At 45.9% G+C, this 15,585-nt stretch overlaps 1 protein-coding gene across 2 annotated transcripts in view; it reads right to left on the bottom strand.

The window, feature by feature from the left end:
- Positions 1-15,585, bottom strand: part of IFT20 (intraflagellar transport 20) — a 94,400-nt gene that overhangs the window by 15,931 nt on the left and 62,884 nt on the right. For both annotated transcript variants that reach the window (XM_068376355.1, XM_068376356.1), the window contains exon 3: positions 11,465-11,619. In XM_068376355.1, coding sequence (XP_068232456.1) covers positions 11,465-11,619 — 155 coding nt within the window. The remainder of the gene's footprint in view (positions 1-11,464; positions 11,620-15,585) is intronic.

The raw sequence follows: 15,585 nt of genomic DNA on the forward strand, positions 1-15,585 counted from the left end.
CCAAGTTCGAGAGCCCTCTTGCCCATCACCAAGCTTCAGCAGGGGAATGGTATGCCGTGCTGAAGCTCAATGAATTCATAAAGGCATTCTCTCATCAAAAGGGCCAACATTCACAAGATTTGGTTATCATTTTAATCTATAAAATCAATCACACAACATTCATACATTCTCTCTTCACTGATGCTAAGGCTAGCAAAGAGACAGGTTTAAGGGTCAGATCTCTGTCTGATGACCTCAAAACTTCATAGGGGGTGTGAGTAAGAACTTTCAGGAAAAGGTCACATCCCACTCCGGAAGCCTGAGGTCCTGGGGTGGGCAAGACTGTTCGAAGTATGAGCATAGACAACTCTTATGAGGAAGGAAAGGCTATACATTTCAGTCAATAGACTATGACCAAATCTGAGTGGCAGCCTTTGACAGCTGTGACTAAGATGCACTTCTCTCAGCAAAGGAAGACGAGGAAATCCATGAGTTGCTCCGACCAGAGAAGTATCACTTCTATGACACCAATGGCATTAGATGGCCCACTTCTCCTAGTAGACAGCTGCAAAGGACCATTACCAGTATCAAGACATCTCTGCAGTGCCTTATGAAAAGCCTTTTACTTGGAGGAGATGCTGGATAGCCTCCACCTTCATAGGCTGGTGATACCTCTGAAGGTGTGGCTGACAGAGGACCGTAGCTCACTAAGGTAGTTGTTCTTTCAGGATCTGTGTTAGAAGAGGTAGTAGATTGGGATACCACTTGGCATGGGGCCATCTGGAAGCCACCAGTGTCATCCCAAGTCCTGGTGTAATCAAGAACAAGTTGATTAACAGCCAAATTAGGTTGTACGGAGGAAAGGCATATGTGTCTACCTAATTCCATGGGTGTTGAAAAGCATCTTCAAACACAGCCCATGGATCTGGAATGGGGGAGGAAAACACGGGGAGATTCCTGTTTTGCCGAGTGGTAAACAGGTCGATCCTTGGCGGACCCTACAGGAAAAGGAGCCTCTCCACTATGCAAGGATGTAAGGACCATTTTGACCGTACAACCTGCCTCTGGGAACTGAGTGTGTCTTACCCAAAATGTACCTTGTTGACAACTTTACGGTATGGAATGTAGCCCAGATGTGCATCCACATTGTCAGTTCGTAGAAGGGGCGCAAGAACGTGCCCCCTTGCTTGTTGACATCAGCCACTATGGTGCTGTTACTCATTAACAAGACTGAATTCCTCCTCAAATGTTTTGGGAATACTTGCAGCACTAGGAAGGCTTCTTGAATTTCAAGGATGTTGATGAGTAGTTGCATTTCTTCTCGAGACCAGACACCCTAGGAGATCAGGTCATCTAGATGTGTGCCCGCCCCTCTTTCAACGATCTGAGAACAGATGCATGTCTGGAGGCAGAGAATCAAGTGGTACTCCTCCAGTGAGGTTTTCTTCATCCAGCCACCAGGCAGCATTAGCCCAAGCCTCCTGTCCTGAGACACCACTGAGGGGATCTTTGGTGGTGATAACTGTGGGTAACGAGCTTCTCCAATGAGGAAATGTGGCTGAGAAGACTCTGCTAGCGCCAAGCTAGTACTTCTATCTTGAGAACAGGAACAGTAGCGCAACCTCCTTGAGCTTACTGACGCAATCGTCTAATGGAAAGACTCTTGTTGGTACTATGTCTATCAACATGCCCAAGTGCTTCAACCTATACCAGTTTATCCCAATCCCCAGATTGTGGCAAAATGTGAGAATTCAATTTTGATTCTGAAGTGACTGCCTCACCAAGGAGGGAAGGATTAACCAATGTGGATACATCAACATAAAAATCGCTTGCGAGTGGGCCCAATGGGCTACCAAGATGAAAACCCGTGTGAAAGCATGGGGAGCCGTACAGTCTGAAACACCGAGTCATGAACTAGTTCACTGTACCACAGAGGGAGAAGCAGAGGTACTTTTAAAAGGACTGATGCGCAAGTACTTGAGAGTACGCATCCTTCACTGAAAGCAGGAAGTCTCCCCCTTGGATGGAAGAAAGCACAGACTGTAGTTTCCATACTGAACTTTGTTTGACGAATAAACTTGTGCAGAGGAGAGAGGTCGAAGACCAGTCTTCTGACCCCACTCAACTTCTCCACCAAGAAAAAGCTGACTATTTCACTAACTCTGACCCCCGAGGCTATAGCAAAAAAGAAAATTACTTTTTGAGTCAAGTCTTTCAGAGAGCAATCCTCATTGTTCACTGTAGAAACATAGTGTAGGACCTTGTCTAAGGACCATGAAATGGGTTCAGAGGTGCTGCAGGCCTAAGTCTAGCACAGGCCTTTGGGGTCTTGTTAAAGATTTCGTTTGACAAGTCTACTTGGAAGGCGTATAGTAGAGGTCTAGTCAGAGCTGACTTACACGTAGTTATCGTGTTGGCTGCCAGACCTTGTTTATGAAGGTGGATAAAGAAGGACAGACAGAAGTCCATTGAGATTTCTTTTGGTCCTTTTGCTTTGACGAAAGCAACCCACTTTTTCCAAGATGATTCATATTGTCTTCTGGTTGACTTAGACTTATATTCTTCTAAGAAGTCTATACTGCCTTTCCAGATCCCTAATCTTTTCTTTACTGCTAAGGAGAGAAAATCATGAGATGAAGGCTTTGGGTTCTCTGTGATGAAGCGAAGACAGTCGACTTCTGGACCTGTTGAGACAATGCTGGGTCCGGCAGAGGGACAAGCCTCAGCTTCAGTTCCATCACTAGAGGGAACCAGTTGCACTTTGGCCACTTGGGAGCCACTAAAGCTGCCGTTTCCCAAAAGGATCTCAGCTTGTTGAGAACCTTCATTAAGAGATTGGTCGGAGGGAACAGATAGATCCAGTTCCATCTGTTCCAGTCAAGGGACATGGCGTCCGTCGCTTCCGCTAGAGGGTCCTCGTATGGGGCCATATAACGAGGTAGCTTCTTGTTGTCGCTCGTCGCGAAGAGGTCGATCTGCAGTTCCAGGACCTGACGTAAGATGAAAGATAATGAGTCTGCATCTGGGGACCATTCTGACTCTATCGGCATGAGCCTGGATAGAGCATCCGCCGTCACATTGCGGAAGCCTTGAAGGTGAACTGCTGATAAATGCCATCACTTCTTTTCCGCTAGGTGGAAGGTGGACAAAATCACTTGATTGATTTGAGGCGATCACGAGCCTTGATGATTCAGAAATCTCATTATTACCTCGCTGTGCAGGATCAGTCTTATATGGGCTGATTTGCGAGGGAAGAGTTTCTTCAGCGTCAGAAAGACTGCCATGGCCTCCAAAATGTTGATGTGGAAGGTCTTGAATAGAGAAGACCAAGTCCCTTGGACTTTCCTTTGATGGGAGTGACCTCCCCATCCTTCCTTCGAGGCATCCGTATGGATGGTGACTGAAGGTGGAGGTGGTTGCAAGGGCACGGTCCTCTTTAGGTTCTTGGCCTTTGACCATGGCTTGAGAAGTGATCGTAGTAGGGTCGGTATCGGTCTTCATAGATCTCTTCGAGCGTTTGATGCGTATCTTCTCCAGACTCCTGATGCATCTTTTAGCTGTGCTCTTAACACTGGGTCTGTCACTGATGCAAACTGGAGAGAGCCCAGTACTCTTTCCTGTTGGTGTCTTGAGATCCTGTCGGATTTCAGTATTCTCCTGACAGATCCTGCTATCTCTCTCCTCTTCCCTGGGGGAATGGAGAGATGGTGTGACTTTAAGTTCCAATGGATTCCCAGCCATTGAAACTCTTGAGCTGGAGATAGTCGAGACTTCTTGACATTGATCTTGAATCCCAGATGTTCCAGGAACTGGATCACGTTCTTGGATGCTTGCATACACTCCGTCCTGGATGCTGCCCACACCAGCCAGTCGTCCAGGTACGCTACTACCTGGACACCTTCTAGGCGTAGTTGTTGAACGACTGCGTCTGCAAGTTTTGTGAAAATCCTTGGGGCTATGTTTAGTCCGAAGGGCATGGCTCTGAAGACGTACTTCTTCTTTTGTAGCCTGAATCCTAGGTAGGAGGAGAGGGGGCAGTTGACTGCAATATGCCAGTAGGCATCTGCCAGGTCTATCGAGACTGTGTACAGGGTCCTTATGTGTTGAAGGGTTAACATCCTGAACTTGTTGTTTTCTATGAACTTGTTGAGTGGCGACAAGTCCAGAATGACTCTGAGTTTGTCCGAGTCCTTCTTGGGAACACAGAACAGTCTTTGATGGACTTTGCTCTCCTTATCACCCGCTTGCTCAAAAGTTCTAGGGTATATTCTTCCAGTACGGGGGTGAAGTGTTGGAAGAATTGAGGAAATGTTGGTGGCTCCAGCTCCATCCAAGTCCATTCTTGATTAGGCTGTGGGCCCAAGGATCGAAGGTCCAACGATCTTGAAATTGTTGGAGTCTCCCTCCCACCTGAAGCAACTCATTACTTCTGATTTCCAGAGGATTTACCTCCTTGACCGCGTCCTCCCTTACCGCCTTTATCTCTTGGGGGGTATCTAGAGGAACCCCATTTAGACCCTCTACCCTTGGGACGAAAGGTAGTGGTCTGCCTCTCAAACGCAGGGTTGAACGCTGGTGACTGGGCAACCAGCAGGCTGAGGCACCATCTGATAGGTTGGTTTGGGTTGAGCCACATCTGGGGCATCGCGGTCATGGCAACTGTGGGATGTTGTTGTTGATGCTGTCTGGCAGGGCGAGAGGGCAACCTGGGTCTTTTTGTCTTCCTCTTAGGCTGGGACCCTCATCCGGGGAAGACTTCCTCTTCGCTGACATGCCCCGCTTCTGGAGAAGGTTTCTATTCTCCGTGGCGGCCTTGTCTACAACTTCCTTGACCACTTCACTCGGGAAGAGTTCCTTACCCCAGATGTTGGAAGCTATCAGCTTCCTGGGTTAGTGCTTTACTGATGCAGAAGCAAACATGAACTCCCTACATGCTCGTCTGGCTTTGACAAAGCCATACAGGTCCTTGACCATAGTAGCCAAATGCATTTTGGCCATGACCATGTTCATATCCGGGGTTTTACTATTGCTTGCCGTCATTTCTAGGCAGTTCTGCAGAGATAGAGATGCGGCCAGTCTTTCTTTTGTCTCTTGCTCCCTACGCAAGAGAAAGTCAGACAGCTTAGGGAGATTTTCGCTGAACTGACATCCAGCGATATCTGCCTACAACTTTCCAACTGAGAAAGTAAGGTGGACTTCCTTCCACTCCTTATCTTCCATGGGCAGGGCTAGAGATAACGGTCTACACTTGTCAAGTGTAGGGCAAGGTTTGCCTGCCTTTATTGCCTTCATTACTGCCTTAAAACCCTTTGATGTAAAGGGAAAGGCTATCGAAGCTGGAGCAAGAAAGGTGGGATGCTTCTTGCTAGGGGCAGACAATTTAGAGTTAGTGTAGCCCTTCTGCTTCAGGCTGCTTGACAAAAGAGCCTGAGCTTTATCCTGGTCAAGTACTATGACCAACTCAGGTTCTGTCTCCTCCCTCGATGCTGGTTCCATATTCAGACGGACGAAGCAGTCTGGGTAGGATTGAAAGTTGGGCCAGAATTCAACATCCTCGATAGGGACGGTCCCCAACTTCTCTGAGATAAAGATCTTGCCACTGGTAATTGGCATGTATTCTGCATACCTCCAGGGATTAAAGTCAGAGCAAGTTGGGAGATCTTGAACCCTGAGTCTCTTGTGAGACCCACAGGAGGCGGTAAGTTGGGCCATTTGTCTTTCCCATTTCGCTCCCTTTCTTCGCCTTATTTATGAAGGCTCTCCATCAATGCCATGAGATTGGCCATCGCCTGTCTCATGTTATCAGATGGAGGAGCAGAAGATGTAGAGGGTAACGGCTCTCGAGCCGGAATTGACGGAAGGGACTCCGATTCAACATCATCATCATCTTCTTCAGGAGTCAAGGTGGACTCCTCCTCAAGGCCTTCTGCTAAAAGGTCCTTCTATATGTCCGAAGACACTTCAGACATCCTCTCCTCTTGATGGGTGTCCATGCCTTGCATTGCGTCGGAGACGTCCATATCTACGGCAATCTGGACGTAAGGGATCTCAGGTCGTGGCTGGGGTATGACAGCTTCCATACCCGCTTTTGGGAACAGCAAGGAGCGCATCCGTTCGCTAGGAAGGTAAGGTCCCGTGGCATTCTGAAAGCCACGAACCCATCTGCGCAGCTTCTCTCGTGCTGCATCCCTTGACTCCGCTGTCTTGGGGCCATCAAAAGCCTCGGTAACCAAGGCCTTGCAAATCTTGCAGTAATGGGGGTCCCAGTACCGAAGTGGTCCCTTTTAAGTGGCGCAGGAGGCATGAGCCCTGCACTCCGCATGGCCACAGAAGTCCTTGCTCCTGACGTTGCAGAAGAATAGCAGGCACTTTGGATGGTTCTCCTGTAAAGAAAGGAAAATTAAATGAGTATGCGGTAGTTTATCTCACCTGATAAATAACTATATAAAATATTATTATTAATATTTTAGCATTATAGCTTAGGATAGACAAGCTAGAAAGGAACTAGGAAAGACACATACTTGTGTTTCCTATCCAGCCAATTGCTGTGACCTCCCCCAAAATTAAAACCTAGAGTTTTCCTATTCAGGAAACCCAAGGGAAGGGTTCTAACCCCTAGGGGTAGAGAAGTGTAACTTAACACTGACCTTTCCCAAGGTTTTAATAATGTGGGGTAAATGGTAACTTATCATCTATCAGTCTGATGAAAGAAATCTTTTCCTTCAAAATATAACTGGTCTCAACAATAGACTGTGCAAGGATACACAGGGTATATTGGAAAATAACTACTGTATAATATATACTATAGTTTTCTGTCTGCAGTATTATCTATACTGCAAATATACTGGCTACTGTATAATCATATACTGTAGTTTAGCCGGCATGTTGCCGGCTAGGCTAATCCCCGGCGGCACAATCCAGCCGGGGTAGTACCTGGCGGCACCGGCCCAGCCGGGGTTAGTACCTGACGGCACCGGCCCAGTCGGCTTCTGCCAGCTGGGTTAGTACCTGGCGGTACTAGCTGACAGAGAGAGAGAAAGCATGGAGTGAAGGGTTACCTTATTAAATGTTTGTTAACAATAAATAAAGGTGTAAGCACTTAATCTTACTGCCTTCCTCCAGAAAGAGGGTTCAAATGGAAGGGGAGATTGTATCATTCAGGCTTCCATCCATTCACACAAACCGTTGCCGGTCACTGCCGGCCCCCGGTATGTGGATGGCAGTCCAAGAGAGCACTGAAGAACACTCTACAGAATAGGGATCTCCCACCGGCAGCCGCCACAGCCAGCAGAGCTTTTCCCAGAGCCTTGCGTCCATAAGGGAAGACTGATTGACTAAACAGCTGCTATGTAGGAGCCCCGGCCGGCGACACAACCCGCCGGCAAGCGGTGAGATTGCAGGACGACGTCCAAAAGGTTGCGATGGCTAGGCCATCGCTAAAGGACAAAGGGGGCAGGGAAAAGGGTCCTGTTTAAAGTGTGGAAGAAGGGGGCAAGGTTGCCGCCCCTACCATACATATAAGAAACTCTGTTTCAATATCAACGCCATCCTAGGCGGCAGAAGAATATCTATTTCTCAGCCTAGGGTCTGCCGAAATGGTGTTAAGAGGAGGCGGCAAGATTGCAGCCGTCTCTCAACAGAGAAGAAACATCGTTTCAGTGTCGGCGCCATCCTAGGCGGCAGAAGAATGTCTATTCTTCAGCCTAGACCGCATGGGAGAAGGTGGCAGCATCATACAACCACTTCAGGTGCGGCCTAGGGAGGCATAGCCTCCTATGCCGGCAGCAGAAGCCGGCAGGGGAGTGACTACTCACCCTGCTGCTCTGCCGTCAGCAAAGACTGAATACTCTGAAGTTCTGTCAAGGAACCCAAAGCCGGCTACCCGCCGGTAAGGGTAAGAGACAGAAAACCCTAGCCTAGTCAAGCCTGAGTGTCTACTCTATGGCAGGACCAAAATAGGGTTGTTGACAGGGCGCCACTCAGAGGGAGAAGAGATTACCCCTAACTCTCCACTGGAGACGAGTATCGAGTTATATAATAATTCTAGGAGATATCTATCTCCGCTTGAATTGATAAAACGATACACGAGGGTAAACCGGGAACATGTATGAGAGTATACTAAAGGGCATAGGCTATCTAGCCTCGAGCAGGGTGAGACTCCGGTTACCTATATCACCGAAAATCTAAAGTATACGATCGATAGGAAGAGGAAATGTATGCAATGTTATGTATAAATCTTAACAGGTATAATGTGCCTAAATAGCTTATATTTTATTAATGCTATTACCACTAGGAAAGTAGACTTATATCATGCATGACAGTAAACTGAAGCGCGTAGGCTAGGAAGCCTAGCGCGGGCGAGGTGCGGTTACCTAAATCACCGAAACTCTAAAGAATACAATCGACATAATATATATCATCCTAGTATTACTTTAATTGAATAGCCTCAAAATATAAATGTTATTACAACCGGGAATGTCGTTCGACTTTCCAAGTAACACATATGTTATGAACGACAGCACCCATGGCGCCTCCGGTGACCGGCTAAGCTCCAAACACTTAAAATAACTCTAATTTCACAGTGAAGCAGGAGCTAAAAATTATACACCGTAAAGAATAAATACTAAACTTTCCAGAGGCAGAAGAGGCTGGAGATTGCATGATAAATCCACAAAACTAGAGCAACAGGGAAAATCACAGTGCGAAACCGCTACAACAATAGGAATAACGCGCTATCTTGACATACAGCGCTATTTGGATACTCAATAATAGTACGGGAGGAAGGGTACCTTGATAACGGCTCCCCTTCTATTTTTGCCACTTTCCCCCTCGAAGCGAAAACGCTATCCGGGGTGAAGATTGCTATGTGTCGAATCAAGATATACGTCCCCTGATTTATGCGATATCCTTAAGAGAAATTTTAAGGATATTCGCGCCAGGAGTTAGAATTCTGGAGACCTAAAGGTAAATTCTTTGGGAATATCACTGACGCAAATATCCCTAAGAAAGCTACTTACAGGAACCTTCCATCAGGACGACATGGTTTGAGCCCAAAAAGGGAATTTTCTAGCCTGACAGTCATTCTGATCACAGAAGCATCCAGCAAATTATGGTCTAGAAGAAAACCACCATCATCTAATAGTGCTTTTGCTATGGTATTCAGATCAGACTTATACAATATCAGAATAACTTCTTTCAGGGTTAGCTAGGGACATGCCCTAAGGAATAGATCTTTAAATCTCCATCTTGAGTCTGGATATGCCAAAAGATTCTCAAATTTTAAGTCGCTGAATTGCAAATCCGTATACTCAAGCCAAAAAGGGCATCCATAAAATAAGTCAAGTGGTGGGCTGGGAAATCTTTTTTGATCCACCATGGGTTTCCTACTGAGTCCCCTCCTCAACATCCATGGCAGAAGATCCCTCTGCAACTCTCTCCCCTCCAATACCAATTGGAATGGAAAGAACTGCCCGTGGTTTCTTCCTTGGAATCTGGGAACTCCAAAGGTCCACCCACAGATAAATTCATAGGATCGGAAAGAAAAGACTCCATTGAAGCTTTTCTTAGAACCTGGTAACCCAAATGTACTACCACAGCAGAGTCCACAGGAATGGAAAAAAAAAAAAAAAAAAAAGAGTCCACCTTGGATCCATCCTTGGAAGCCGGTATCCTGATGGCCCAGCCACAGCCAAATCTCTATGCTGGATCAGAAAGGATGTAGATGGCGGGCTGACCATAGAGGGAACGGATTGATGCCTATACTAGTCTTGCTTATGAGGTTTCAGAGGAAGAGGATAAAGTCTCTTTGATGAAATGCACTGATTCTAAATTATGAGGTACAGTATGACATTTGCCTTAAAGGGTGATTTATAAAGTGGAAGCTTTCCATTACCTGGTCTAGGTGGTGTTGCATTTCTCTCTGGATGTACAGCACCCTTAAATTTTAAGGCCTTAACGTAACTTTTCGCATTGTTTAGAGGTTGCCTAATATATCCTAAACTGAAATGCTCTGCTTCTGACTTCTGGACAGCTGTTTCTTCTACAGTATTTGATATTAAAGACATTTCTTATTGGCTGGCTCTTTATAGCATAAGCACATGGAAGAGTCTCCATTGATCCAAGTCTTGAGGAGAACAATCACGTTGTGACTGATCATGAGGCAACCAGTCACAAAGACACTAATCACTGGGAAGGTGATCGCAAGGAGACTGAGGTTTCTTTCACACTTGATTCTTTATTGCATAAATACAATGGAGTCTCTCCATGAGCCATCTTCCTTCCCTTCAATACCAAAGTATCTCTAGGGAGAGAGACTGAGCTGTTCCTCTTATTTTTTTAGGAAAAGGGGAAGGAGATGACTGACAGTACGAGAGCTCAGTCCAATATGACACTAAGCACTGGTAGCAGGAAGGTATGCTCCTACACCATGGGGCCAAAACAACTTCCTTGGTTTGGTTAGTTCTCTGTAGCACACCATCTCTCTCTCGCGTATGAAGAGAGATATTGCGTTGAGCCTCACTTGATTCTTTGCAATTGGTTGAGTGTCCAGGGAAAGGGGAAAAAGGGTGGAACCCCAGATCACGAACAACAGTGTGCATGCTCAACCATCCAACCAATATGAGCACGTAACGCAATGCCAAAACACTCTCCTTCTTTGGGTCAGTTCTCGGTACCTTACATGCGAGGAGAGAGATCAGCCCTGTTGATTGGTCTTGAATTTCTTCAATGACTCCTTTTTTTTCTTAAAAGCAACAGAGTCGGAAGAATCAATTAAAGATGAGAAAAAAGAGAAGGAAGAACTGTCAATTCACTTCTTCCTCTTGCCAGCCTTCTTTGAAGCCGAGGCCTTCAAGATAAAAAAAAAAAAATGCTCCCATGGAAGAGAAAACAGTCCTATTCAAAAGCAGAAAAGGCCACACCAACTGGTACCCAAAACTCCAGAGGTATACCCGGACTTGGGATAGACACCACAGGGCAGCCTCAGAAGTACTGGTGGCTGCCATAAACCTTTTCCTGCTGATGGAACACCACCAAGGCCTCAGGAAAGTCAACTTTCTTAGGTTCAGTTGTCATCGTCATACAGCCACAGGCGAACTCCACTGTAGAGAGGCCCACACTTGCACTCACAACATAGGGATGATTGTAAATAATCATGCCCCTACAAAAAAGGTCAAAGATGATGGGGCTCAATTACAAGTTTGGTATAAACCTGTCACACCTTTTACCAGCTATACCTAGAAACAACCACATATCCTTTCACCTTTCTATTCATTCACAAAGAAGAAATAGAAAAAATTAATAGCCAGAAATTTGAGAGGCAGCAAGAGTATGTCCGTATAGCTTGTGGCCAAAGTCAAAAGTGCACCACCTGTCGGAAGTAACGACTATCCAAGTTTTAATAGCCGTTCCAACTTTATTGAAGTTATACTAATATTAAAAGACAGTGGTTTGTATTCATGTAGGGACACATTAAATATATATTTACCAGTAACTGCTGCTGCTGTGATTCTCGCTGTTTACTCATACTCTTTATGAGATTTCGGGATCCTATGGCTCTCATTTTCTCTGATTCTACAGCATCACTAAGAGCACCTGCAACTTGAATAAAATGATCGGCTCGTTGACGAAACTCACTTATTCCTGGAAAAATTGAAGCCATCATTATAGAAGTTTACAAAGATATTGAAAATTAAGCTAAATATAAAAGCTAAAACCTATGGGCATAATTTTGCAGCTACTGATAGTTAAAATTTTCTTACAGCTGTAATATTTGCAGCCTATCAAATAGAAGTAGAGGAAATCACAGCATAGTACATATAATAATATGTTATTTTCCTTAGTAAAATAAATTTTTGAATATACTTACCCGACGATCATATAGCTGTCAGCTCTGCTGCCCGACAGAAAAAAAAACCTACGGGCGGAATACGCCAGCGATCGCTATACAGGTGGGGGTGTACATCAACAGCGCCATCTGTCAAGTAGGTACTCAAATACTCGATGTCAACAAAGAACCAATTTTCTCCTCTGTCCACTGGGTCTCTATTGGGGAGGAAGGGTGGGTCCTTTAATTTATGATCATCGGGTAAGTATATTAAAAAATTGACTTTACTAAGGAAAATAAAATTTTTCAACATTAAACTTACCCGACGATCATATAGCTGATTCACACCCAGGGGGGTGGGTAGAGACCAGCATTACATGTTGACATTATTATGAGCTAAGTATTCCGTATTTCATTTTAGCAGTTATTCAAAATAACAAGCATAAAATAAATAAGTACCTGGTAAGGAAGACGATTTGAACAATTACTCTGCCTTTTTAAGTACGTCTTCCTTACTGAGCCTAGCGATCCTCATAGGATGCTGAGCGACTCCTAGGAGCTGAAGTATGAAGGGTTGCAACCCATACTAAAGGTCCTCATCAAAACCTCTAATCTAGGCGCTTCTCAAGAAATGATTTTGACCACCCGCCAAATCAAGTAGGATGCGAAAGGCTTCTTAGCCTTCCGGACAACCCAAAAATATTTCAAGAGAAAGATTAAAAAGGTTCTGGAATTAGGGAATTGTAGTGGTGGAGCCCCCACCACTACTGCACTCGTTGCTACGAATGGTCCCAGAGTGTAGCAGTTCTCGTAAAGAGACTGGACATTCTTAAGATAAAAGACGCGAACACTGATTTGCTTTTCCAATAGGTTGCGTCGAATATACTTTGCAGAGATCTATTTTGTTTAAAGGCCACGGAAGTTGTGACAGCTCTAACTTCGTGTGTCCTTACCTTCAGCCAAGCTTGATCTTCCTCATTCAGAAGGGAATGAGCTTCTCGTATTAACAGTCTGATAAAATAGGATAAAGAATTCTCTGACATAGGCAAAGATGGATTCTTAACTGAACACCATAAAGCTTCAGACGGGCCTCGTAAAGGTTTTTAAAATAGAACTTAAGAGCTCTTATAGGACATAATACTCTTTCTAGTTCATTTCCAACCATACGATAAGTTTGGAATATCGAACGATATTGGTCAAGGCCGAGAAGGCAGCTCGTGTTTGGCTAGAAAACCAAGTTGTAGAACATGTAGCCGTTTCGGATGAGAATCCGATGTTCTTGCTGAAGGCATGAATCTCACTGACTCTTTTAGCTGTGGTTAAGCATATCAGGAAAAGAGTCTTAAAGGTGAGATCTTTCAGGGAGGCTGATTGAAGTGGTTCGAACCTGTCTGACATAAGGAATCTTAGAACCACGTCTAAATTCCAACCAGGTGTAACCAAACGACGCTCCTTCGTGGTCTCAAAAGACTTAAGGAGGTCCTGTAGATCTTTATTGTTGGAAAGATCTAAGCCTCTGTGACGGAAGACTGATGCCAACATGCTTCTGTAACCCTTGATAGTGGGAGCTGAAAGAGATCGTTCTTTCCTCAGATATAAGAGGAAGTCAGCTATTTGAGTTACAGAGGTACTGGTCGAGGATACGGATACTGACTTGCACCAGTTTCGGAAGATTTCCCACTTCGATTGGTAGACTCTAAGGGTGGATGTTCTCCTTGCTCTAGCAATCGCTCTGGTTGCCTCCTTCGAAAAACCTCTAGTTCTCGAGAGTCTTTCGATATTCTGAAGGCAGTCAGACGAAGAGCGTGGAGGCCTTGGAGTACCTTCTTTACGCGTGGCAGACGTAGCAGGTCCACCCTTAGGGGAAGTGTTCTGGGAACGTCTACTAGCCATCGAAGTACCTCGGTGAGTTATTCTCTCGCGGGCCAGAGGGAAGCAACTAGCGTCAACTTTGTCCCTTCGTGAGAGGCGAACTTCTGCAGTACCTTGTTGACAATCTAGAACGGAGGGAATGCATATAGATCTAGATGTGACCAATCTAGTAGAAAGGCATCTATATGAACTACTGCTGGGTCCGGGATAGGTGAGCAAAGTATTGGGAGCCTCTTGGTCATCGAGGTTGCGAAGAGATCTATGGTTGGCTGGCCCCAGGTGGCCCAAAGTCTCTTGCATACATCCTTGTGGAGGGTCCAATATGTTGGAATTATTTGTCCCTTCCTACTGAGACAATCTGCTATGACATTCAAGTTGCCTTGGATGAACCTCGTTACTAGTGAAAAGTCTAAACCTGTTGAACAGGAGAGGAGGTCTCTTGCGAACTCGTACCATGTCAGAGAGTAGGTCCCTCCTTGCTTGGAGATGTACGTCAAAGCAGGGTGTTGACCGTGTTCACCTCCACCACTTTGCCTTGAAGGAGAGACCTGAAGCTTTTCCAGGTCAGACGTACTGCCAGAAGCTTCTTGCAGTTGAAATGCATTGTCCTTTGACTTGAGTTCCATAATCCCGAGCATTCCCTACCGCCTAATGTCGCACCCCAGCCTACGTCCGATGCGTCCGAGAAGAGAACGTGGTTGGGAGTCTGAACAGTCAGGGGAAGACCCTTTCAAAGGTTGATAAAGTCCTTTCACCAAGTCAGACCAGACTTTATCTTTCCGGAAACCGGGATCGAGACCGCTTCTAGCGTCTTATCCTTTTCCAGTGAAAAGCTAGATGATACAGAAGAGGACGGAGGTGTAGTCTTCCAAGTGACACAAATTGAACCACGGATGACAGTGTCCTAACCAGACTCATCCACAGCCTGACAGGGCAGTGTTCCTTCTTCAGCATCTTCTGGATGGATAGCAGGGCTGGGGGTTGATCGTCTTGTTCAGCAATGTCCTCATCAGAGGGTTCCTCATCCGAAACTGATGAGGAAACGGCAACGGAGTGGGCAACGTCTGACTCGCTGAATCCGGTCGCACTGGTGGATGCGTGACGGAGCCGGACACAAGATCATGGTACTGCTGCACAGCTTGTGAACTGTCAACCATGGGGACGCGAGGAAGTACAGCGTCAACCCGAAACTGTGTAGACTGTCTGGGTTGTGCAGTCAACCCCCTACAGGGTTGCTGAGGTTGCCGCACTGCGTCACAACAAGTCATCTCTGCTGATTGTTGAACGTCTTCCTAGTGACACACTGAACGTCCACAACCACCTCCGAGAGTCGCTCAACGTCAACGTGCGACTGGCAACCCACACTGGGTCGTACCGGTGGAGGAACCATCTCAACTGGCGGACGTGAGTAGGATACCTCAGCGTCAACAGGGCGTACAACCAACCGATAGGAAGGTTGTTGGCTAGAAGGTTCTTCTCCGTAAAAAATCCTCTAACAAGGACACAAGCTTGGACTGCATGTCTTGCAACAAAGCCCATTAGGGTCTATGGGAGCAGGTGTGGCAACAGACGGGGTTAGCGACTGAAGCGGAACCATTTACCATCCCTGTAAGCCTTGTTATGCTTTAATTAAAGTCCATAGGAGGCTAAGCAGCTTAAGGCTCCTCTCTAAATGACAGAGTCCTCAAAGGAATATCAGAAGGAGGGAGAACAGCACTTTCTCATCTACAGGAACCATGTCCGAGAAAAGCTAGGTTATCTCAGTGAGGGTCTCACTGGTGCAAAAGCTGCAGACCAGAAGGCAACGTTATGTAACTGCTTGACAGTCTGTGAACTGTCAAAAACTGAACTGTCAACCACAACAGGTGCGTGAGGACATACAGCACTGGTGCATTAGTAGCAGACCAGAA

The sequence above is a fragment of the Palaemon carinicauda genome, chromosome 7 (genome assembly GCF_036898095.1).
Source record: "Palaemon carinicauda isolate YSFRI2023 chromosome 7, ASM3689809v2, whole genome shotgun sequence".
NCBI classification, from domain to species: domain Eukaryota; kingdom Metazoa; phylum Arthropoda; class Malacostraca; order Decapoda; family Palaemonidae; genus Palaemon; species Palaemon carinicauda.